The sequence below is a fragment of the Venturia canescens genome, chromosome 1 (assembly GCF_019457755.1).
Source record: "Venturia canescens isolate UGA chromosome 1, ASM1945775v1, whole genome shotgun sequence".
Classification (NCBI taxonomy): domain Eukaryota; kingdom Metazoa; phylum Arthropoda; class Insecta; order Hymenoptera; family Ichneumonidae; genus Venturia; species Venturia canescens.
Window position 1 is genome coordinate 4,593,444 of NC_057421.1, and position 25,661 is coordinate 4,619,104.

Here is a 25,661-nt window from a genome sequence, read left to right on the forward strand (position 1 = left end):
ACCATTCAACATTCGAATGAAATATAAAAGTTTTTGAAAATTATCATATTTTTTACATGTGAACGAAAAAGGTCGATGATTCGTGGAGAAGCAGACAGTTGTTTCGTTCTTAACCATTGTTTCATTTGGACAGGTCACTGATAGCTTGGAGACTCGAATAGATCAATTGGAAAGGATCAATAAGCGTCTGGCGAAATTGAAGCGGGGCGACAGTCTCAAGAGTTCCGTCAGCACAGTGTCGAGTATTTCTAGCAATAATTATGCATCCTCGACCAACGCGAAGAACGGCCTGCCCAGTGGGAATGCCAAGAGATCGTCCAAAGACGAGGATCTTCTGTGCAGCAATAAATTCATTCAGATCATAATCGTTATCCTCATTCTTATAATGGCTTTTTGGTAATTATTCTTATAAGATTAGTTTTTTGATATACCAGAAAATATTACATGATCGAGACAATCATTTCGAAAAATTTTAATAGTTTTGTTAAAAAAATGATTTTTATCATTAATTTGGATATAAACATCCGGTGAAAATACAACGTTTCAAGTTCATTTACCAACTGAAGTGCAGCTGCAATTTTCACTCATTAATCCACTTATTCTATTTCACAGCCTCGTGGCAATGGCGACTCTGTACTTTCTGGAATATCAAAAGAGAAGTAACCTCGAATGGTCGGCTGTAGCGGGTGCTGGTATGCTCGCAATCGGGCCCGTCCACGTCCCGACATTACCCACGACCCCGCAGCACGATCCTCGTTTCAATCCTCGCCTCGATAGCACTTTGTCGCCTTCTTATACCAGACACGGTTTATTCACAAAAGGAGAAATGGACCCCCACATAGGTGTGAAGGGCAATACGGTTTCTACGCCTTCTCCAAGCACCAAAGAACAAATTTATACACACGAAATAACTTGGTATCCTTTTGGACATTCGGGACCGCAGCCGAAGCCTGAAAAAAATAGGTAATTGAAACATTGCGACGGAAATTCCCATAGAACGGCTGGGAATGATATTCGTGCCGGAATGTATGACTCTTCAATGATATTTGTTCATTTGTTATAACAGTGAATTTCCGAGCAATTGGTTAAGCAGAAGCAATACAGGTGCGGTACCGAGCAATGTCGATGAAAATGATCAAAGTTCGGACGTCGATGCTCCACCACCAACGAAGGGTCCCGTGGCTCTGGGACGACCAGCGGATTGTCCAATCCATTTCACCGAATTAGATAGCCCGTGTCAGGTATTGTCATTCCTCATTAGAGGACCAAAAATACAATTATTCAGATTTGACACTCAATTTCTATTGAATCCGGAAACAATGTCAAATTATTTCCCCAGATATATTGTTGTGCCTCGGAAATTCACCAGCTTGAAGAACCTCATCCGGAACATCCACCGGAAAAAAAGTCCATGTGTAAGTTTGTCTATCAGCATTTTTCCGCAAATCAAAGCTCGAAGAATGACTTTGTTGTTTATCGATTTTCAGCAGACCATCTGGAGCAACCGTTGAGTATACATGAGGAGAAACGGAAGTTAAACAAGGGCCTGCAAAATGGCATTAGTCCGTCCGATCCGAGCACTCAGACTCTCGTCAAAGAGGTAAAGTATTATATTTCATCACACGGTAATTCTCACACCACTTGGCTGCTCGAAATTCGGTCCTGAAGACAAGTTTAAACTATGTCGTGAGATACGTTCAAATGAATTTCAATTAAAGTTCTCGTCGTCAACGAGATTTTGCATGAAAATATACAACTCACTTTCTTCCAACCATGGGAATTTTAATGTGAGCGATTTTTTTTATAGAATAACTACAAATATCTCCACAAACGGACACGAAGAGAAGCCGGGGGCGGTGGGGATTGGGGAGAAGTAGCGAGCAACGCAGCTGGTTCTTTGCCTCCAGAACCCAAGCCTCAATTGCACATTGTCGCAAAGAGTTTCAACGCTACTCTCGATCAAAGATACTGTTCAATAACTTCGGCAAGCACACCGAACAATTTCAGTTGCAGCGTACCCCTCTCAAAACACATGCCTGACACTCATTTGACGCTACATTTCGTGTAAGTCCACAATCCAAGTATCAACCTTCTCAATAAAAGAAGACGACGAAAAAATTGATAAAAATGATTCCTTTAAAAAGAACGAAATCTTGATAATTTTTGTGTTCTTGCAGTGGCATGCCGTGGTACTGGCAAGTTGTCCAAAATTGTCCCGTTCCACCGAGCGCTGTAGTCGATGAAGCAATGATGTGTGGTGGTTGGGGTTACACCGTTCAACATCAGCAACCACAATTCACAGAAACAACCAACCAGCCTGGTGATCAATCCTTCACTCTTGACGTTGCTTACTATCTGAGAAAAACTTTGATATTCCGTGTCCCTACTGTACAACCTCAGGAGGTAATTATCTTTCATTTTTTGTATAATCGACAAACAAGAATTTTGAGAAAATAATTATCTAATGCAATCTTGTAAATTATTTCGATACGAATGTCTTAGAAAATGGTTTTTTTTTTTTTTTTAATTTTTGTTCATTACGTTACGTATATAAATTCCAAAGAAAAATTTGAAGTAAAGTCGATGTTATATCGGTTTTTTTTGGTGTTTGAAAAGTTCTTTAAAACGAAAAGCTAACGATTCCTCTGCTTCTTTCCAGAATGTCTGCAAGAACAGGCATGGCGGTGATTATCTGGAGTTTACATTACATTTCTACAGAGATTGCGACGGTTGAACACGCTCGTGGAACACGTCCGATCGATATTGCGAATTATAGTGCCTTTTATGAATGGTCACAATTTTGTCGACTCGATAAAATGACATTTTGAACAGAATATATGTTCGTACTGGATTGCGAATTTTCCACGGTAAAGCAAGAAAAAAGAAAAGAAGAGAAGCTTTTATGATGAGTAATCAAGCGTGACTGGCTGAAGGTCGTTGAAAACTATCTTCGGTTAGGCATCGAACGAATGACTTAGAAATTTGCTCGCTTAGTTTAACATTAAACAAAAGACACACATTTAATGTAAGAAGCATTTTGTAAAGTTTAGTACGTATACATGCATGCTACATACGACTCGAAGAATCTCAATTTAGGAATTATCCATCTCATTCGGTAGGGCGAATCTTCAATATTTTCTCGTTTGAAATTATTGAAGAAAAGACATTAATTTTTTTGTATACAATGATGAAACCTTAAAGTATTCTTGAATCTCGTATTCGTTAGTCATTTGCTCGAGACAACAAAACTAAGACATTATCATCACAATGCGTGAGTGTTTAAATTCGAAGATTCGTTGCATTTTGTTATCGTTACTTTTACATCTTGACACTTTCGTAATTAGTTTATTCATGGTTTCTTTTATTTTTTTAAACGTTAAAACATTTATTCCTAATTTTACTAGAACGAAATGAAACATTCGTCTGTTTTTATAGCTAATATAATAACGGAAACGTAATATTTTGTTAAAGGAGAGGAACAAAATTGTCCTATAAGCTCGAATTACGTACGATACTTGGAAACGATCGAACTCTGGGTTTGAGGCTACAACATTTTTGTTGTCTACTCTCTCAGTAACGACAACGTAATACTGTGAACCTATAATTAGTGCGTGCAGTTTAGAAATTTTCAATGATTAAGCAACACGTCACAAAAAAATTGTAAATACACAATAATTTTAGATGATTAAGCACTCGAGAATCCTCGAGCGATAATAATACTATCCCGAAGCTAATTACATAAACCGGAGAAACATTATATTTTCTGTAAAAATTGTAATACGATGTTTCGGAATTTTTCCAACAGTTACACATATTTCCATTTTTCGTTTACACGGCAGCAAAAATATGAATAAGGAAATGAATAGGTGAATAATTGATTAGTGATTAGACGATAAGATATAAATGAAGCAATTAAGTATTAGTGGTCGATTCATAAATTAATAGTCTATGATCGCGTGGGACATCAAATTCGATAGCCTTTTTAGCTTGCAGATCAGACGAATAGGTCATTTTTGAAATTCATTTGTCTGACATCAGATCTTTGGTAATTGACAAATTTTAGACGATTGGTAGAAAAAAAAGCACCAAAAAAAGATCACCGAAGCCAATGTTCGGTGATAATTACCTCCTTTTTGCTGCTACTCCATCTTACACTGACATTCATACCTTGAGAATAAAACTAGTGGTTTTTGGAGTACTTGGTAAGAGACTACAACCCGCAATATTTATAATTTAAATATATTTTACTTGTGATACAAAAGAGTTGAATAAACTTATTAAACTCGAGAATGATCCGACGAATATTTATACTTGACAGTATTTATGAAAACGGCCTATTTTTTTCATCGACAAGAGAAAAAGCTCCATAAAATCGGTAAAAAAAAAACAACTGAACAATTGTTTTATAACTCAATAGTATTCTGCTTTTCATTTTCATTTTTTCACTCCAAGAGCACTTCGTTCTGTAACTCCTGAGACGAATCTGTTACTGGTGATGAGGTGCACTCCAAAATTTGATATTCAAAATATGATAATCACAAAATATCATTGCTCCAGAACATAACATAAATAAACATAGCGACGAGTAAAAAAAAATACTCTTTTTTCGAAATTGAACCCAGCAAGATTAGAAAAAGTAAATTTGAAGGTTGACTATGCACAAAAATATCATCCATCGTTGCCACATGCTTACTCCCGCAAATATGAAATTTTTGTTTGATCGTTTGAAGTTCCTGAGTTTCTTATAATACTGCAATATGACTATCAGAATTGTGATGTTTTGGAGCCGTAATATGTTGGGGTAAACCTCATGACGAGTAGATTAATTGAAGATTGGAAATGAAAAGGAAATCAGTCAAATTTCAGTGGAATTTATTGTTCGCCGCTTGAATTTCGAAACAGAGCGCGCGCGCGCGCGCGTAAGCAAAAACGAGAAAAAAGTGAAATAATATCGGTGCAATATATAGAAGAGAAAAATTGGACGATTATCAAAGTATACATAAAATGCGTAATTGATTGTGTATAAAAAAGTATTCTCGTCAAACCCTGGCATTTTATATATTAAGAAACAGTCAATACTCGTAATTTGTACAATTTGAAAATTTTCGTAGTTGTGTAATCTCGAAAAAGCGGGCCTTTCAAACGCATTGTTATTTTTTAAGATGAGTCTACACGTCCGAGACGTCAATAATTTTGTTTTATTAAGAGTTGAAAAAAGAGAGAACGAAAAAATAACAATGCATTAAAAGCAACAGCGAATGTGTAGATTCATCTTGATCCTGGGATCGAAAATGTCTTGAAAAAAACAGAAAATAAGCAATTCACATTTTAAGCGAATGAGACGAGTAGATAATTGATTTATTGTGACGTAAGCGTAGACTTCGTATGGCAACTATTCTTCAAATAACGTAGCCCTCCCCCATCACCTACTTCTTTTATGATGAAACTATAAATATTCGAATTTATACCAGTTACACACACCAGACACAACTATTACTTAGCATTAAAGAGTTTAACGTTTTCAGTGCCTTGCGCATATTTCAATTCAACTGCGTAATTGTATATTTGACAGGAAATTTATGTAAATGTAATAATATCTAATACATATTTATTTAAAAAATATATATATATATTATAAATATATAAATACATCAACATACATACACATAATGTATATTACCGATAAATCTATAAGATATACAATAAACGTAGAGGAATAAAAAGCGTTTTACTCTGTAATTCGCGAGTTCATTTTTGTGTATGCCCCCCCTCAAAATAGTAAATCAGTTCATTCGATCAGATCTCACTCAATTTTATTTTCTTACTATTTCGATTGGTTTTTCACAAATAAATGTTCCACGCAAGTTTACTGCTAATACAGGGTGTCTAACGACCTGAAAAGTCATGAAAATTCTGAAACGTCATGAAATTACACTCGGACCTGAAAAAATCATTAAATGTCAAGAAAAATTACCAAACAACCTGATTTTTTAAGATCTCTGCAACGCTCATTGTCATTGTCGATTTTTTGGTTTTCTTCAACATGATTTCAAAATTCGCGGGGTGGCGACAATGTCTGGTTCGTCAATACTCATCATCGATATAAAAACGAATATCGAATGAATAGTTTGTAAGAAAAAAAAGATTCTTTATTTCAAAATAAAATATCATTTCTTTGTTATTTTTATTGAATTTTTTTATAATTAAAAGATGAATAAAAAGTATCAGAACCATAAGAAAAGTCATGAAAAATTCCTGTTCCTTGACTTAAAAAGCCTTAAAAGTCATGAAATTTCTGTTCTGGTCAAAATTAGACACCCTGTAATAAAATACAAAAACTTGATATGCATGGTTACAATACGATCGATTTTGGTGGTCGTTAAAAAAATCATTGACTTTTTCTACGGTGGCGTTTCGCTTGATCAACTAACAATCGATAGAGATTTCGAAGTATTTCAAAAGGTTTTCTGTATTTCTGTAGACTGGATTCACTATTGTCAACGCATCGTCTCTGACGCAGTGAGATCTCCGACTGAAACGATTTTCAACTGTCCATACGATCCATGAGCATCTCTTATCGGCCAACTCTTGATTCCCCGGGATTTGTCGTTCAAGTCGACCGATTTGAGAAATGGTGAATTATGATTCATCCAGAAAAGTTTATCGTTCGAAACGACGAGGCTCTCCAGTTTTCCGGCCTTTGGAAGGAAAACTTTTCTGCCAATGTCTTCGCCACATACGATACTCCTCATAGAAATATACTCGATTTTCCTCCTGCGATCGCTCGCAAAGTACAGTCTCATAGAACCGCAAGCTAAAGATATTTTCCGTCCTGTCAGCTTTGGCACGATAATTCTAGAAGCATTTGAATTTGCGAGATCCAAGCAATCGATACGAAATTCTTCCAAACAAAAAACAACAAAAATTTTTTTTGTATTCAGAAACATTTAAAATATCGAGCGGTTGCTCAACGTCGAAAGTGTAATTTCTTCTAATGTTAGGACCGAATACGTTGACGTAAGGGGAACTGATGACGGTACTCTTTCACGCAAACTGGTGGACGAGCCCCCAAATTTATAGAATTTTTAACGATATTATTTTATAAAATGAAGAAAAGAAGGCGAATGGTAAAAAAAAATTAATAACTCTTTATTAACTTCAAAATACAAATAAAATAATACAATTTCAATATATCGTTCTTTTATATACGTCTTCACGTCATTCAAAAATAATTCGAAAATAGAGTGACCATTTACGATTCCGATCTCAAAATTGCGAAATTAAAAATGGCGGATTCAATAGGGTGGACCGAAAACACAAAAAATCGTTTAATGATAAGCGACAAGCGACAGTTAGTACTCAGGGGTTTTTGAGGTCGCTGATTACAAATCTGCACTTGAAATTTGGAAATGCAAAATGGCGGATCCGAATTTTCAAAAATAAACCCTTTTACTAATAAATAGTACAAAATTGATGTGGATATTTCTGCTAGATAAAATGTAAGTGAAAACTCATGCGTTTTTATTGTATTCTGTTTGGAGATGTCAATGCGTTCAATTTTTTCGATCGACAATGCCTGTGGAGGCAAGTACAACTATCGTTATTTTTAAATCATTTTCAACGAATGAACAAAAAAATTGAATTTTTGAATGTCCTCATGTGGATCGCTTCCCCTTGACTTTTTATATTTCTTTGCACCAATTATTCAATAAGCGAACACCATTTCTGATAAACATAAGTGGAAATTAAAAATCGCGAACTAATGCTGGAGGTGAAAAATGTACATGTATTAAATATCTAAATTTTGAGTGCAGATTTGTAATCAGCGACCCCGAAAACCCCCGAATATCAGGTTTCGCTTTCATCGAATGATTATTTTCATTTATTGTCCGCCATATTGGATCCATCATCTTGAATTCTCAAATTTTGAGTGCAGATTTGTAATCAGCGACCCCGAAAACACCCGAGTATCAACTTTCGCTTTCATCAAACGATTTTTTGTATTATCGATCCGCCATCTTGTATTGCCAAATTTTAAGTACGGATTTGTAATCGGCGACCCCAAAAACCCCCGAATACCAACTTTCGCTTTCATTAAACGATTTTGTATGTTTTCGGTCCGCCATTTTGAATTTCGAAATTTTGAGGTCGGAATCGTAATCAGCGACCCCAAAAACTCCCAACAGCTTGTTTCCGAGTCGTTTTCACGCCTATCGCAAACGACTCATCTTCGAATCTCTCGATGTTCGTGTGTCCGATATCGTTCATGTTCATTGAATCGTAAAAATCTTGCCATTCATAAATAATTCAGTGGTCTACATTGAATTATTGCATCAATCGCTTTTCTGAGATGCCACAAGCAAAATTTGTAGTGAAACACTTTATGCAAGTGTGATAGAAACGTATACCACGCCGTCAAATTGTTTTTATAATAATCATAAATATCGTCGTTTTTGGATTTGTGCGCTTCGTTAAAATCTTCCACCGCCTTCACTACGTTTGTCTTATCGATATCTTTAAATATAAGCAATTCGTCGATGGAGAATTGCGAATTTGAAAAAAAAAGAGATAAAAAATACACATTGTATTTTAGGACTTTCAACGTATCGACGGCATAACCTTTTGAATCTCCGTAAGTCACCTTTGTACGTTTTAAAATTTGTATAATTGTCAACATCTGTTTGTTTTTTCGTTTATCTTTATCATTCATATCGATTGACCAATTTGACAAATATGCCGCAAATAAATATGAAATATAATGGCTATCTATCATAAATGCTTCAACACTGTAATCTGTTGAATATATAAAAAGTATTTGGCTAAGTACTTTCATGTCGAGAATCTCTTCGGACCAGTATAAAAATTTGTTTAACTGCTTTATAAATTTTCGAGGGTTTGTTTCTACAATCACTTTATTTAATGTCTTTTCTACTTTAGTATATTTTTCATAATTCGCAGCACTTTGTTTAAATCTTAAACGACACCAGGCTTTAATTTTTTCTATATTTTGGCAATCCAACGTTTTACGATTACGAGAAATTGTTTTTTTCTCACTTTCTGTAGAGTCGAAAACTTTTTCCAATACGTTAAAAATATTGCGACTGGACCTCGTGTGCCAACATTCCAGGGAATTGGGCGGCCTCGTCGTTTCTAGATACCACCATTCGCTGGCGATATAATTTCTTGGTGTGTTGCGCATAGACAGCATGTTTTCATTTATTCTCAATAGCAATTTATTCTGTTTGTCGGTAATGGTGCCATGTGCAACAATTTCATCAACTATTTTTCTAAATGCCATACTGTGCAGCATTTCGTGGCCTCGCAACAGGTAAAAACAATCATAGTCGTACGAGTTTTTGAAATCTCTGAATCGACTCTCGGGTCCGATCTGTATGTTGTCCGGTCGCCAATAAAACAGTGAAAACAAGGTTTCAATTTTTCCAACGCAAAAATCATCAATGTTTTTTTCCGTAATCTCTTTATCCTCTACATCTTCATCCAAGCATTGAATAGCATGCAAATAATCTTTATTTTCGCGATCCCGTCTCCAATGCGTCGGTAAATTGTAATACAAACTCTTTAAAATGTGTATCAAAGTTGCCGAACGATTTTTTCTCAATATGTCCAACAATTCGTTGAGAGTCGAGCCGGGAATTAGGTGATGTCGAGCTAGTCTGGGTGGAATAACATTGCTGCTGGAGGATCTTTCTTGAAATGAATCGACGTGACGCAAATACGACGGTATTTCCGGACGTTTCAATTTGATTTTTTGCATATTTACGATTAACCTGTCTATTCTATTACACTTCATCGTGCTCCCTCACGCTCTCTCTAATGAAAATCAACTGTGAGTCAGGACTACGAGTTTCGGCTATTTAAGCTCGCTGCATCCAAGGTTCCAGAGTTCCAGAAGATTCGATAGTGCTTCTCAATTACAGCTATGTTGGACACAGAACGACACTGTGTCCAACACAGTGTTGTTCTGAAACGCTTTGTGTTGGATACAGTGTCGTCCTGTGTCCAACATAGAGCGTTTCAACTACGACACACCGAAGTGACTGAAACGCTATGAAGTACACTGCGAGCAGTTTAACACAGTGCACGTAATGCTGTTTTAACAAGCACCAATCTATGTTCAATACTGAGTGCTTTCCTGCTACGACACTGAACGACACTGTGTGACGTGACTGTGTCACACAGTGTCCGACACCGTGCGTTTCTATTACGACATGACACTGTGCGACACCGCCAGGCACTGCGAGTAGCAGAGTTTTTTAGCGTGTTGCTGCTTCAGGTATGGCTACCAATTTCTCAGGAAAAAATTCCATTTCTGGGAATCTAGTGAAATTGCGAGCTACCTGACATCTGATGGTTGTGTCAGAAACTAAAAAGCGTTCCGCAAGCACCTCTTCTCGCAGTGTCGACACAGCGTCACACAGAAGAGTCGACTTGTTGGAAAACAGCCACGTGTTTAATACTGTTGTGGGCGGGTTGTTCCAGCTTCTAGAGACGTGTTCCGATATTGACTGTGAGTATACTGTAAGCCCTATACTTACCTATACGAAAGCACGTGTACTCGCAGTACTCACAGTCAATATTGGAACACGGCCTAGGTAAGCATCTGGGCTACTTAAACTTAGCCCCCCTTTTCGACTTTTTAAATTTTTCCCAACGCGAATCGTTTGACGGTGTTTGTTTGATGAATTAAAACGTTCGATCATAATAATTCTAAAAAACGAAATTGAAAATTTGAAAAAAATTAGCCCCAATTTTTTAATATTTTTATAGTAGCAAGGTGTAATTAGGGTCAAGTCGACGCGGAATCGTTTGACGGTGACGAATATACGTTTGTTTGATCACAGCTATTGTAAAACGAAGAAAGAAAGTCATTCAAAAAAATGTTTGATGATTGGCCATTTCACCCAGATAGTAGTCAATCTCAAAAAATATTGCTGTTCTTCTATCTTTTACTGAAATCATTTCATAATCGTTTTGTAGTGATTGTTAGATCAATTGAGACATTTTTTTTAGAAATATGAATGAATAAAAAATGTGGCAAATTGCTCGAAGCTGATTAATGTGGAGAAAAATACATACATTTTGTACGTATTTTGTATAAATTTGTATAAAACTGACGTAAAGCGTGTTAATTTTTAAAATAGAACAAAAAATTTTCCAGCAAAGACTTGCACGAAAAATCGAAAGACGTATTTTTGAGAAACTGGAAATCTTAATACCATTGAAAAATATATGGAATACCTGTCCGATGGAGAAATTCTTCTCGCAGGAAAAAAGATCGCGGGTGACGCAGAACTGTCCGCTTTGGTCACTGCCCCACGAATAAATTATCTTTGCTCGGTTATTTGCACGATCGACACATACGAACTTTGAATGTGGAGTCATGAAAGACCAGAGATTTCAGTGAGCGTACTTCGAAGAGTCCAAAACCCCTTCCACATATGGCCAAGTGTACGAATCCGAAAAAACCGGATACTGGAGCGAAAACTCGATGTCCATGCGGTGTTAAGGAGGGTGGCTACGTTCGTCAAATTGATAAAAAATTGATCAAATTTGGTGATAATGTTCTTCAACATCAAGTGCGAAGACACAATTTTTTTCAAAATTTTCTTCTGCTTAGTTATCGAGTAATTACGCATTAAAGCAGATTTCTTATGCCCGGAATGTATACCTATATATATGGAAACGCTATGCTTATACACGTGAACTTCAGTGATCAATTACTCGATAACTGTGTAGAAGAAAAATCTTAAAAAATTTGTATTGTCAAATTTGGCACTAAAGAATATGTTCACCAAATTTTATAAAATTCTTATCATTTTGAAATTTTTTATGTATTTTACATGGTTAGCATGGCAACATTGTATCGTCCCTAGCCACCCTCCTTAAGTTTCAGGACTGACGATATATTGATACACCGAGGAAAAGGATCAATGATTCAACAAATTGGAATAATTGAGATGAGAGACGAGTTTGTTAGCATTGAGTAATGTGTATTGTAACGTAACGCTCTTGCCGACCTGGCCTGAACGCCGCCACGCGTCGGTTCGAGCTACCTTAATTTTAAAAGGAGCAGGTATGAAAGAAACGTGAGAACGCGGAATTTTGATTTTGAAAAATTTAACAATTCCGATTTATTCAATTTTGATTGATTTCACAGGATAAATTCGTTTTTGATTTGTTGTCGTGAAATATTCGCGATCGCGCTCGCTGATTGGGAGAAATTTTGTTTCACTCGCCGTTTCGAATTTGAACAATTTTTAATTTACGCATTTTTTGCTTATAAAAAAGAAGAAAGTTTCGAAAATTCAAAAGCGTTTTGATTTTATACAATAAAAGAAATTATTATAGGTTTGACGCGATATAACCTCTAATTCGTACCGCGGCCTTATTAATTATTTAAAATTTACAAGATTTACAAACTTTACAGAAATTTCGGGTTTGTTTGACTCGGACTCGATTTATTTCAACCTTGAATTTAAAAAGAGAATTTTACAGAATTTACAAATTTACAAGAAAAATCATCCCTGATTATAGCAAGCAAAAAGAAATAAAAATTGGTTAAGTTAAGGAACAAACCCCAGGCTCTGGGATTGAAACGTCACCGAATCGCTCCGAGATCCTGAGCATCTGCAAGGTTAGGTTATTTACCGTCCACGGGCTCTGGGATTGAAACGTCACCGAATCGCTCCGAGATCCCGTGCAACGGAAATTTGGAAAGTTTAGAGGTTAGGTGCGGACCCTGGACTCTGGGATTGAAACGTCGCCGAATCGCTCCGAGATTCCAGGCATCCAGGAAAAATTTAGGATAATAGGTTAGGTTGCTTGCCAAAATCAGAATGTTTGAGGTCAGCCTTTTTGTTCCGAGTCAGAATTTTGAGGAAGGACTGCCTGCCGAATGAGTCGCGCAGCGCTTCTTATACCCGTGTCCCCACCATAAAATTATCAAACGCCGAATTTTCGGTTTTCGGATCGGTTCTGCGCATCCATTTCTAACGCCTTCTCTGATTGGCCCGTTGCCATGATTCACGCTCGCCCGTTGGTCGAGCGGGCTAACATACGATGCGCGGACTACCGCTTTTTATGAATTTCAGCTTATTGCGATTTTCAACAACAAAAACTTCAATTTGATCCGTTATTATTTAATTTTCTTCATTTTTTAACATTGTTAGTTGTTTTAATATGATTCGAATAATTACAATTGCTAAAAGTCACGTACGCGTCCTATAGCCCATCAACGCTCCACCCGCGCATGCGTCATAAACACGCGTCTTGTTTTATTTGAATTGATACCAATTTTTTTTAAAAGAAATTATCTTTTTATTATTTTCCTTCGATCCGTTATAATTTTCCGCTTCATTTGAGTCTAGTTACAATATTTTATGAAATCGCGTTGAATTTTAATTAACAAAACAAAAAAATATAATAGTTCAAGTTTTTAATACGCGGCGCCGCTAGTGTCGCGCTCCGCCGCTTGTATCGGGCCTTTGTATTGCCCTCCAGTACGGCCGCCGCCGGCCAGCAGTGACGCGGCTCCCCGGTCGTTGTACGCGCTCGGTCAAAACATCGCGCCGCGTCGCGATGTTTTTGGAGGTTAGGTTGGGGTTCGAGTGTTACGTCACAGTATATTTTTCATAATTAAATTTCATTTCCTGTTTCTATTCCTGATTCCTGTGAGAGTCAGGCGAGAGTCTTCCAGGCCCACCGCACACCCACACCTCTCTCGGTTGCTTCAAGGGTACATTCATTAAAAAACCTCACAATAAAAAAAAAAAAAAAAAAAACATTTGAATAGTCAAAGAAAATTAAATTTAAGCCAATAATTCTCTGAATTGATCACATATCAGATCTTTCAATGAATCTTGTGACAATATTTCTGTTGATGAATGGACGAATCTGTGGTAATGCACTCGTTAGAAAGAATTATCGTACAAGATAAATTACTCGGGGGTCGAATTTTTGCTATTGGTGTGATAGCGAATGCCTCAGTAAAGTAAAACGGAAGCTTCATACTTTTGACTTCTCATTTATAATCATCCAAGACTATCCAATTAAACACATTAGAATAACGGTTAAAGTTTACCATCTGTGATTGCGAGGCTCACAGGATTTCCGACTGCTGAACCTACCACTTGTTCATCACAGTTTTCCTTTTCGCATACATTTTTAAGGAGGGTGAATCACGAAATCAAAATAATCAGAATTTGATAAAATTTGGTGATAACATTCTTTGGCATCAAGTACACAAATACATTTTTCTTGCTCCCCTAGCCGAAAGTACGCACTTTCCGGCCGCATTTCAGGCCGGGAAGAGCATTTTTCGTGGCCGGCTAACTCGGCTAACTTCAGTGTGCTCTGACGATATTTTTGCGGCCGGTGATCCTTTAACATTTCGATATATGAATGTGAAGCCTGTATTCGTTGCCATGATTTTGTTTATTCGTTGCCAAGCATCATTATTATTTGCTTCAAGCGGGCGCGTATAGCGTAGCTTTTATCATTCATGTTATGCGCTATACTGCCATAAACCCGGACGAATAACATACATTTGTTCGTTCAGATGCGAAAACAGAAAATAATGTAACCGAACTTATAAAATGAATATGGTCGTCCGGAATAATGTTGTATTTCCAAATTCTAGGTTCATAGGAAAGCACATATTCATATAAATTGTCAAGTATAGCGGGAAATATTCATATATAAAAATTGTTAACTATCATGGGACTTTGAATCAGACATGTATCAACGAATTATTTATTTGTACTAATAATATTGTTGTATCATTGTGTGATATTTTGTGTGTGTTTTTTTACTTTTTGTTTATGTTTTTAATGCCCGCCCCGACCAGCAAAACCTCGGCTTCGCCTCGGTCCTGCAAAAGTCGGGCGGGCACCCCCCCCCCCCCTCCTCGCAATTGCTAGTAATTATTGAACGTACTTTCGGCTACGGGATCAAGAAAAATAGTATACAACCCACGGCCCAAATGTTAGATGCCCTGGCATGTGCGACATGAAGGCCTCGGCTTCGCCTCGGCCTTCATATAGCACATGCCAGGAAATCCAACTTTCGGGCCTAGGGTCGTAATATACTATTTTTTCAAATTTTTTTACCACGTGGTTATCGAATAATTGAGCGTTAAATCAAAATTCTCATGCACAAGATGTATAAATGTACACGTGAACTTTAGTGTTCAATTACTCGAGAGCTATGTGGTAGAAAAATCTTAAAAAATTTGTACTGTCTTATATATTTTTAAAGAATACATTTACGAAATTTTATTAAATTCTTATCATTTTGAAATTCTTCATATTTTTAACGTGGTTTAGTATGGCAACATTGTATCATTGCGATCCACCCTCCTTAACGGAAAACGATATATTTCCATTTTTTTCATCCGAGCAGTACAACTTCATTGATTCTTCGTCATAAGCTAATGATATTTATCAATATATTTCATAAGATATTCAATTCATATATATCAGAAGCCTTTTAAATTCTAAAAATTCTACTTGGCATATGCCACATTTGCAACATTTCCTCGGTGCCAAGGATCATTTGAACAAGATATCCTATGTTGTTGATCCAGCAAATTGGACTAATTAAAATGAGAAATGACTTCGTTAATGTTGAATAATGACTGTATTTTGAATAATTAAATGAAATTTTTCATTTTAATATTTGTGCAGATATGATTTTGAACTTTTACAATCTCATCCCATTGCATCAACCTCACTTTTTCCCTCACTTCGGTTTTCATGTTTCTGTTTCTGTAAGAGTCCCCGACCCCCACCCATCTAGCCATGAGTCTTGCCGAAGGCTGTCTATTCTCATCTATTCTCAGTTGTTTCACGACTATATTCATTGAATAAGCTTGTAGTTAAAAAAAAAGCATTTGAATAGTTAAAGAAAATTAAATTTAAGGCGATAAATCTCTCAATGGATCACATCTGGGATCATTAAATGAATTTCGGTTGATACTGTTGAGGAAATCTGAGCATGTTTTGTAATGCGCTCTTTAGTCAACGATCAACAAGATAATATTCGGTGTGTAGTGTTTCCAACTGATGCGATGTCTAATATCCTAAAAGAACTGGAGATCGGAAGCTTCGTACTTTTAATCTCCCGATTATAATCATCCAAATCGATCCAGTTCAAAACATTCGAATTACCATTGGTCCAATAAAGTTTACCATTTAAAACTGCAAGACTTACAGGGTTCCCGACGTTCGAACCTAACACTCGTCTATCAAAGGTCAGATCACATACGATCTTTCGAACAGAAAAAGATTCGATCCTTCCTGATGTCTCTTCCGCAAAGTACAACGTCGAAGAATTTTCGTCATAAGCTAGTGATATTTTTCCCCCACTCAAGATCTTTGGTATAACAGTTATCGATTTGTATGGGTCATCAGAATGTGATATCAAATCAATTCGGAACTGTGAGATTCCCGTTTTGAAAACGACGAAAAATTTGTCAAATCCAGGAATACACAAAATTTCGTATGGTTCATAGGGAAAAGAATAGATACGTGTGGTGCCTTGTGCAAATTGGTGAACCTCACGAGGACCCGGAACAACCGAAAAAATCTCATTATCTTTGGAATTAATATCGATGCCACTGAAATACTTGCTGTTCACAGGTGTTAACCGTCCAATTTCATTGCTTTCAGGTTCGATGCTATATAGAAAAGAGGTGAACTTATCGTCGGCGACCAAATTTCCGGTTTTCCAATTGTAAGCGATCCGACTAATGTGTATTGGCATTGGAATCTTTTTGATTCGAGCTTTCCCGACGATTCCTTCATAATAGTGAATGATTTTATCATCTGCAGCGATCACCAGATGTGGTGCCTCGTTCTTCGGACTGCAGGTATGCAAATCGGAGGAGTTCAATTCGTAGTCAAGTTTGCAGGCACATCTATACCTGTCTTCTGGGGCGAGAAGACAAATTTGAGAGCAATTTGCGTTTTCGCAAGGATTCGGCAATGTTGATTCGAACTCAGGATCATAAACTTTCATGTCGTAGATCAACTTCGTTGCGTCGACGATGATTGTGCGATCACCCCCGGTGGCAAGGTCTATTGATTCAATTATGTTCGTCGACCAATCGCTCCAATATAATTGATCTTTGAATATCGCCAACGAGTGAAGTCGCTTGTCCTTTGTTTGCAAAAGACGTTGACGATCATTCCCATTAAGATCCATCGATTCCACGGTCTTCAATTTTGAATCGATCCAGTACAAACGCTCCGTCGAATAATCTATTGTCAAACCTTTTGGGCAACCAAGATTTTCCGTCAGAATAGTTTTTTCCTCACTTCCGTCCATTCCAGCTTGCCATATGGCAGGATTTTGCCCATAATCGCTCCAGAACATCTCTCCTTTCTTCGGATTAAGAACTAAACCACCTGGTGTATCGGTAGTTGAGTTTAATATTTTTGTGCAATATGATCCATCTTCTGTACAGACTCCCATGTACTTTTCAGATACATCCATGAAATATATGTTTCTCGTAACGAAATCCACCGCCAATTCTTCGGGTGTGACAAGGCCTGAAAAAAAAAAAACAGTTCGAGTACCGAATCTTATCAACTGTACATTATTGGCGGATAATTTGAATAAAACTTATCAGTTTATTCAGGGATGTTTAGTCATATCGGTGGTTCAAAAGTTTCGATAATTTCATCAATTTGGTGTCATTACAAACATTAATTACCGTCATCTATGATCACTATATTGGAGTACCCATCAGTTTTCATTATCCTCTTTTTGTTGGCCTCTATATTCAGCCAATAAACAGTTTTTGTAAAGGCAGCCACCGCAACTCTTGCGGGTCGTCCCGAAAATTTTTTCGTGATTTGTATATCGTAGTTTGCCTCGAAACAATGCTGACGAATCTCGTCCTCTAAAGAGTAGATAATCGACCATTTCCCATCTATGTAATTTATGGAAAAATTCAAACATATTTATAAACAAAGATCATTCGAAAATCCGAAGGGTTCGGTTTTGTTCGAAAAAAAATATTAACGTTCAAAACTTAAACGATAATTTAATACAAGTTTTTTTATCTCATCTCATATAATGATAGTAAATAAACCAATGGATTTGTTTCAAATTGGGCAAATTCATCACATCCAACAATCAATCATTTCATCAATCATGCCAATTATGTTTATAAAAACGATGGATTATGGAGGCTATAATTTTTTTCATAATAAAATTTTAAGACTATAAATACAGTTGTTCATCTTACCGCAGACGCTTGCTTCGATTCTAGCAATAACCAGGAAACACGTCCATAATGAAATCGTGTATTGTAAAAACGACATCTAAAACATTCGTATTTTCAATTATACGGGGCAAGACGAGGTACTTTAAAAAATGTAGAAATATTTTTTTATTCTTGCAATTTTCCATATTTTTTCCGAAAAGGAATAAAAATGGAATTCTTTAAAAAAGATGAAAAAAGAGATTTCAAAAAAAAATTAAAATTTGTAAAAAATATATCAAAACCAGAAGCTTTTGGAGAATTAATTTTTTTTCTTTATCTACGACTTGAAATAAGAAGTCAAGGTGCGACGGATTGAAATTACCATAAAAAAATTATTTCAAAAATTTTTAGGGCACCATCGTTTTTCAAATTTTTTTTCATAAATTTGCAAAAAATTACAGTAGATTACTCGATATTTCAGAGTACGAAAAAAATGAAGCTTTGGATACTTATGAAAAGTGCTGATTTCCTAAGGTACTCCGCTTGCCAAGGTGTTAGTACGCCACCGGGCAGTTGGACCCCGCATTATTCTCGTATACATCTAGAGATTCTACAGCGTCTTGACGCCAAGTATTGAAAAGAAAAATTTAGGCAAACCAAGTCTACTGGCTGTGTAATTTTACTCGAGATATAGCTATACACGAAGAATGCGGGTCGAATTGCCCGGTGACGGGTTGGGTTTCTGCTATCTACGAAAATGGAAGCCGCAGATAAAGAAAAATACTAAAAATAATAAAGAATAGAGAACGGAGTTTCATTGGGCTTTTTTCAGAAATTTTAGGCTCATAATGGGAAGATAATATTTATCACTAATCACGTATTAGCTACCGGAAAAATCTGCGCAACATATAATGATAAATGGTATATAAATATTGTTGGAGCAAAAGATGCCGGAGTAGTAGTCTCAGCGTGTAAATGATGAGAAGATTAAGCGGAAAGGGAAATAATCATTCGTCCGTTTGTTAAAATCTCTATCAACGGCTACTTACCTCGAAATGAATTCCGTTAAATGTAAACTCTTGACCGGACACTACACTGCGACGTGAGCCATGAGAAGTGCGCACACGAGTACTGTTTCAAAACGCAGCTTCACTTCATTCTTCCTGACGGTGAAGATTTTTTTATCAGTAGTGGTGAAGCGGATCGCACTAGTCAATAGACGCTTTATCGTCTTCATGGCGAACATGAGCTACCAACACGAGCGACCCTACACGATGAAACATCGTTGAAAAATATAATGCTTATTTTCAAGATTGGTAGAATTTTTCGAGTTCATTTTCTTATGGAATTCAGAGCATTCTGAGTTGTTAACTTGATCCGGTGATGCGTGGCAAAAACCCACTTACGTTGCTAATTGTTTCGGAGAATTTTTTATCAGTAATTCTCGAATGTACAGGAACACACAAAATTTCGTATGGTTGTTAGAGCAAACGCGAGTTCTCGCGTCGGATTCAAATCCGTATTTTTTCTCCACTCTGGGGCCCTTCCTCGGAATCGGAAATTTCAGGATTTTCCTAATGTTTTTAAAATACTTCTTTCGCAAATGTCTTTTCAATTAAAAATCAATCCGTAAATAACAATTTTAAGAGATTTTTGCTCGAAATCATATTCGTAGAAGACAGCAAGACGTCAAACTTGCATGCTCGACTTTTTTTTTTAAAATACATCCCAGTAATAATCCATTGGTCTTGTAGCGTCTCGTTCTTGTGCCAACCCTACTTTGCATTCTCCTCTTTCTGTGTGATACGCATAGCGTTGAATTTACTTACCATTGAACAATGATTGTATTTTTTTTTATTTCCCATTTTATCATTCCTGCGTAAATGTTCTTGATTTTTTGAAATTCGAGACCTTTTTTCCCTTCCTCTTCCTGTAAGACCCATCAGTGTGTTGTCTACAGTAACTGAATTGGAACTGCGACGAGTCATGAGAAACTCAGAAAAATCACTTCCAGCTCAGTGATTGATGTGCCAGCCCATGCTAAGTAGTCACCCATCCAGGTATGGGTCTCGTTCGGAACTGCTTAACTAGAGACATTGCCAAAATTGTGCTGACTACACACCCATCGCTGTCGTTATAACAAATACATCTATTGGACAATCTAACAGTGCAAAGTAATGGTACATTCGATTGCTTGAACAAAATTTAATCCAGCTTGATTATCTCTTAATTCTAATCCTAACTAAATCCGAAAGTGTTTGTTTGTTTGTTTGTCCTTCCTCCACGCCCTAACTAAGCAGCCGATCTACTTTATTTTTGGCACAGATTTAGTTGAAAGGACAAAGACTAACATAGGCTACTTTTAGTTCTGGAAAAAAAATCAAATTCCCCAGGGAGATTTGCAGGAATATTCGTAAAATTGTCCTTTCTTCGCGTCCTGTAAAATCAACCAAACAATATGATTTTTAGTATAGAAATATTTGAATACACGAAGAATGCCATTGGCTACGTTTGGTCCTGGAAAAAAATCGAATTCCCAATGAAGATTTACGAAAATATTCATATTTTTACAATAGATATCGCTCTCCTTCCAATCCTCGAAATTCACATGTCTTATCAGTTAATGGAAAGACACACAACATTGTCTACACAAGCATCCCTTAAGTAGTGCACTGTATTCATGGTCAGCTTTTTATTCCTCTTGGCAAAGTTTTTCAAATTACCACGCGAGCAAAGCCACGGATAAAAGCTATAGTAGATTATAAAGCTCGGCTCAGAATTTCGTTCTCCACCTCAAGCTCAACGTTCAACCAACACGTCGATTTTTTAAGCAACTGTCATAACATGCATCGAATAATAATTCCTCAATATTCTTGTTGACAATATCGGTGCATCTTTCGTGATTAAAAAAAAAAAAAAAAAAAAAAAAACTGATTTTAAGAACCAGTCGAACAAGATATTTTATCTGGAAGTGTAATATTTCCAACTGATGTGATATCCAATATTCCAGACGGTGCGTACCTCAAAAGCATTGTACTTTTGATCTCTCGATTACTATCATCCAAATCCATCCAGTTCAAAACATTCGAATCACGGTTGGTCCAATAGAGTTTACCATTTGAAACTGCGAGGCTCACGGGTTTACCGACTTTGCTGCCTAACAATCGTCTGTCCAGGTCTCCTCGATCGCATATGACGTTTTTGACAGAAATAGACTGGATGCTTCCAGATTCCTCTTCCGCAAAGTACAGCCTCGAAGAATATAGGTCATAAGCTAATGATACTTTGGTCCCCGTAAACGTGTCTACAACAGTTTCCAAATCAGGTAAGACTATTTGTACCCAGTCAATGCGAAATTTTGACCCTCCCGTTTTGAAAACGACAAAGATTTTTTGAAATCCAGGAATAGACAAAATTTCGTGTGGTTCATCCGGGAAAGAAAATATGCCTGTGTCGTCTTCTCTAATTCGATGAATTTCGCGGAGACCGGAGGCAGCCGAAAAAATGTCAGTGCCTTCGGGTTTGACAGCGATGCCGCCAAAGTACTTGCTGTTAATCGGTGTCAAGTGACGAATTTCGCTGTTTGCAGGATCGACACTGTACAAAAAATTGGTGTACTGATCGTCAACGATGAGATTATCGGTTTTACGATTGTAGGCAATTCGGCTCATGAGTATTGGCACGACAGTTGCTTCGATTCGAGCTTTCCCGATGATTTCTTCGTGATAGTGAATGATGCTATTAGTCGCAGCGATCGCCAAATGTGGGACTTGGTTGATCGGGCTGCAGGTGTGCAAATCGGAGTTCAATCTGTGTCCGAGTTTGCAGGCACAACTGTACCCACTATTTCGAGCGAGAAGGCAAATTTGAGAGCAATTCGTGTTTTCGCAAGGATTCGGCAATGTTGGTTTCAGCGAAGAGTGGTAAATGTCCATGCCGTTGATGAATCCCCGTGCTATAACGCTGCGATTAGCTCCAGTAGCGAGGTCCATCGATTCAAGGGTATTCGCGTCCCAATCGCTCCAATACAATTTACCCTTAAATATCGCTATCGAGTGAAGTCGCTTGCCCTTCGTTTGTAACAAGCGTTGACGGTCTTTTCCACCGAGACTCACCGATTCGACGGTCTCGGATTTCCAATCGATCCAGTACAAACGCTCCTTCGAATAATCTATCGCCAAACCTTTCGGCTGGCCGAGACCCTCCGACAGAAACGTTTTCGGCTCACTGCCGTCCATCCCAGCTCGCCATATGGCAGGATTTTCCCCGTTGTCGCTCCAAAATATGTCGCCACTTTTTGGATCGAGTACCAAACCACCCAGCGTAACTGCAGTCGAGTTCAATATCGATGTGCAACAAGATCCATCTTCTGTGCAGACACCCATCAGATTTTTAGAACTATCCATGAAATATACGTTTCCCGTAACCCAATCCACTGCCAATTTTTCAGGATTGCCGAGACCTGAAAAAAAAACATTTCCAAAACAAATTTTTAACAAATTTTGAAAAAAAAATTCTTTCGGTTGATCATTCCAATGCTCTCTCTTTGATTTCTGCACGATGTTGAAGCCCAATAGAGACAAAATTTTTGATATTATTATTAGTTCTGAATGGAAAATTACGTGACACGTCTAAATAACTTGTTCAAAATAAATTGGTCAAAATAACTTGTCAAAAATAACTTCTACACAAATAACTTTCGCAACAATAACTTTTGCAATAATATCTTTCGTAATAATAACTTGAATATAATAACTTTTCTGAATTATTAGAATACTATTGTGCACGTGTGTGTATAATGTGTCAATGTGTTGTATACGACAGATATAATCGTTGTTTGAGAGAATTTATTCAGTACGGCAGTGGTCATTATGCGATGATTATTATATTCAAGTTATTATTACGAAAAATATTATTGCAAAAGTTATTGTTGCGGAAGTTATTTATGTAGAAGTTATTTTTGAATAAAATTATTTTTTTAAGTTATTTTGACCAAGTTATTTTGAACAAGTTATTTAGGCATGGAGCCGAAAATTATTTACCAATGTCCGCAATGACATCTTCAGGAACAAAGGGACCCTCTCGAGTCCGCATTATCGTCGGCCTATTCACGTCTACACTTGACCAGTAAACGACACGTGGATTGGCAGAAGCTGCAACTCCTAAGAATCGTTTTGACAGAGTTTCTAAGAAAAGCTCGTTTTGCTGTTGCTCAAGACAAAGCTCACGAATCTGCGTGTCGTTGGAGTAGATAATCATTCCTTCCTCACCTTTAACAATCACACAAAACATGCAAATATCATTGAAACCATTTAAACATAATTGTAAACTTGAATATATTTGAAAATTTAAAGTTTTTTTCTTGTCGAGTTTGGAATAACTGTCGAAAATCATCGTCTATTTATGAATCCAAAATAAACCAATTCATTAAATAATTTTGTGAAACATTTCACATGCCATTCATCCGGAAGCCTCGAACTTCTGCGATCCGTTCAATTGGACAACTTCATTATAATAAATTCAGTAAATAATGAATTTCTAGATCATTGTAATAATTTTGGTGAAAGCAATAATGAAAAATATGAATGTTTCTCCATCAAGTTTTATCACCAGATAATGTTTTACAACTTACCACAGAAATATGCCTCGATTTCAGTGATGAGCAGCAAACACGTCCATATTGAAATCGTATATCGTATAAACGACATCTGAAACACTCGTATTTTCAATTATCCATGAAGAAGAACTAGATTTAAACAGAAAGCATATTTTATGAGTATTTTTTTTTTGGATGAACAATTTAGATGAAAAAATAAAATGACACTATGGTTTTGAGCAAGATTTTTGTTCTAGGTTCCAATTTTTAAACTGATGTGTTATTAGAATTTTTCGTTCATTTTATTATTTTTATTTATTTATTTCTGGTCAACTGTGATTTTTTAATCAGAACTATAATCGTTTCATTTGAACAGTTTATTTTTTTTTTTTTTTTTTTTTTTTTAAGTTTTAAAATACTTTAATTACTTTAACTCACGATCGAAGACCTTCCTTCGAACAGAGCTCTGTAATTTTTTCAAACAACCGAACGAGGAATTCACTAGTACAGAGAATGAATAATTAAAAATAAATAAAAGTTTTTGTATTATTCAATTATACTTTGAAATGGTTGCTTTCATGGCTTTGACGTGACACTCGACTCGATGGATTTATAAAAAATCATATTTCCAAGAAGTCTTAATAACTTTTTAAACCAGAATATAATTTTTTCATAATAGAGATGAAACGATCGATCAATCGAAAGTGGAACGCAGTCGAATATCTCTCGCTCTGCAGACCAATCCATAAACTCACATTTATTATAAATTAATCGCTTCAAAACGGATAACGAGGAACGAGACAGGCATGAAGATAGAAAAAAGCCGCACAATAAAAATCTGACAATGATACGGCTCCAAGATATCGTCGAATTTTTGTGGTCTTTCAACTGATAGTGGAAGGTAAATGTTCATAAATAATAATAATATGTCAGGTACGCGACAAAATAACGATTTTTGATCAACAAAGTGAAATATTGCATAAAATGTAAATTTAATATTAAAATTTTCCATTTATGAAACTTTGGATCACTCAATACTTACCTCGAAACGAATTGCGTTGATTGTGAACGTGTTTGTCTATCGTCCAGCCTGCACCGCGTTACGAGCCACCAGAAGTGCGCACATGACTACTAGCTACTTTGAAACGCAGCTTCACTTCGTTCTCGATAACGGGAAACATTTTGTTCAAGGATGACAAAGAGGATCGTACAAGAAAGGTTGTTATCACCTCGATTCTGAGAATGGGCGACTCTATATGAGCAAACAGCTGAATGGTGCTTAAAAATGTAATGAAAATTTTCAAAATTTGAATTTTTAAAATTTGCAAGTATTTTTCAAGTGCATTTCGTTGCGAAATCTGAAGCGTGAGCTTGACCTGGTGTTGCACAGTGAAAATTCATTCACGCTACCATTAGAAACATTGAAAAAATGTCACAGCCGAGTTGAAAATCCTAACTATGATATTATTTCACCACTAGCTTTTACCCGCGACTTCGCTCGTGTGGTAATTTGAAAAACTTTGCCGAGAGGAATAAGACGCCGACATTCGTAAAAATACGAATGTTCCTGTAAACCAATCTTGGAAATTTGATTTTTTTTCAGGACCAAAAGTAGTTACTCTCCGTCCTTTAATAACTCTGTGCCAAAAATCAAGTAGATTGGTTGCTTAGTTAGAGCACGAAGAAAGAACAAAGACTTTCGCACTTATAATATTAAGTCAGGATGTGTTGATTGGTTTTTCAGAAAGACTACGATAACAGACGATTTTCAAAATTCAAACGTACCCAAGCAGTTTTTCGGTTCTCGGATCTTGCCACAGAATCGACGACAAAACG

At 36.6% G+C, this 25,661-nt stretch overlaps 3 protein-coding genes and 1 long non-coding RNA gene across 11 annotated transcripts in view; 2 read left to right on the forward strand and 2 right to left on the reverse strand.

Annotated features, from left to right (window-relative positions):
• Window positions 1-5,622, forward strand: part of LOC122419441 (myelin regulatory factor-like protein) — a 63,782-nt gene extending 58,160 nt beyond the window's left edge. For 4 of the 5 annotated variants that reach the window (XM_043433991.1, XM_043434008.1, XM_043434017.1 and 1 more), the window contains exons 11-18: window positions 134-396; window positions 613-963; window positions 1,067-1,241; window positions 1,340-1,415; window positions 1,488-1,600; window positions 1,808-2,064; window positions 2,178-2,403; window positions 2,660-5,622. In XM_043433991.1, coding sequence (XP_043289926.1) covers window positions 134-396; window positions 613-963; window positions 1,067-1,241; window positions 1,340-1,415; window positions 1,488-1,600; window positions 1,808-2,064; window positions 2,178-2,403; window positions 2,660-2,734 — 1,536 coding nt within the window. In that variant the 3' untranslated portion in view covers window positions 2,735-5,622. The remainder of the gene's footprint in view (window positions 1-133; window positions 397-612; window positions 964-1,066; window positions 1,242-1,339; window positions 1,416-1,487; window positions 1,601-1,807; window positions 2,065-2,177; window positions 2,404-2,659) is intronic. The other variant, XM_043433999.1, reaches the window with a different exon arrangement.
• Window positions 5,623-13,621: 7,999 nt separating this feature from the next.
• Window positions 13,622-24,658, forward strand: LOC122412677 (uncharacterized). Its single transcript, XR_006261417.1, has 3 exons — window positions 13,622-13,756; window positions 16,689-16,888; window positions 24,505-24,658. It is a non-coding gene; the product is annotated as an uncharacterized lncRNA (long non-coding RNA).
• On the reverse strand, window positions 15,639-19,412 carry LOC122412670 (vitellogenin receptor-like). Its single transcript, XM_043422408.1, has 4 exons — window positions 19,279-19,412; window positions 18,272-18,347; window positions 17,735-17,953; window positions 15,639-17,570 (listed from the first exon to the last, which is right to left on the reverse strand). The coding sequence occupies exons 2-4, from the start codon at window positions 18,345-18,347 to the stop codon at window positions 16,045-16,047; spliced, it is 1,821 nt and encodes a 606-aa protein (XP_043278343.1). The 5' UTR covers window positions 19,279-19,412; the 3' UTR covers window positions 15,639-16,044.
• Window positions 20,770-25,353, reverse strand: LOC122412653 (vitellogenin receptor-like). Of its 4 annotated transcripts, none has more exons than XM_043422371.1 (4): window positions 24,868-25,353; window positions 23,862-23,937; window positions 23,272-23,499; window positions 20,770-22,691 (listed from the first exon to the last, which is right to left on the reverse strand). In XM_043422371.1, the coding sequence occupies exons 2-4, from the start codon at window positions 23,935-23,937 to the stop codon at window positions 21,166-21,168; spliced, it is 1,830 nt and encodes a 609-aa protein (XP_043278306.1). In that variant the 5' UTR covers window positions 24,868-25,353; the 3' UTR covers window positions 20,770-21,165. The 4 variants fall into 4 exon arrangements, with proteins under 4 accessions (XP_043278306.1, XP_043278314.1, XP_043278324.1 ...); XM_043422379.1 differs by having other exon boundaries at window positions 23,862-23,945; window positions 24,868-24,932; XM_043422389.1 differs by lacking the exon at window positions 24,868-25,353 and adding an exon at window positions 24,386-24,513.
• Between the last annotated feature and the right edge of the window lie 308 nt (window positions 25,354-25,661).

What these genes read in the sequence shown, in the direction of transcription:
- LOC122412670 (XM_043422408.1), bottom strand. Translation starts at nt 18,347, where the DNA reads ATGTCGTTTTTACAATACACGATTTCATTATGGACGTGTTTCCTGGTT. An exon ending in AATCGAAGCAAGCGTCTGCG is followed by an intron (nt 17,954 to 18,271) that starts GTAAGATGAACA and finishes TAAATTACATAG; the next exon opens with ATGGGAAATGGTCGATTATC. An exon ending in TATAGTGATCATAGATGACG is followed by an intron (nt 17,571 to 17,734) that starts GTAATTAATGTT and finishes TTTTTTTTTCAG; the next exon opens with GCCTTGTCACACCCGAAGAA.
- LOC122412653 (XM_043422371.1), bottom strand. Translation starts at nt 23,937, where the DNA reads ATGTCGTTTATACGATATACGATTTCAATATGGACGTGTTTGCTGCTC. An exon ending in AATCGAGGCATATTTCTGTG is followed by an intron (nt 23,500 to 23,861) that starts GTAAGTTGTAAA and finishes TGATTGTTAAAG; the next exon opens with GTGAGGAAGGAATGATTATC. An exon ending in AGATGTCATTGCGGACATTG is followed by an intron (nt 22,692 to 23,271) that starts GTAAATAATTTT and finishes TTTTTTTTTCAG; the next exon opens with GTCTCGGCAATCCTGAAAAA.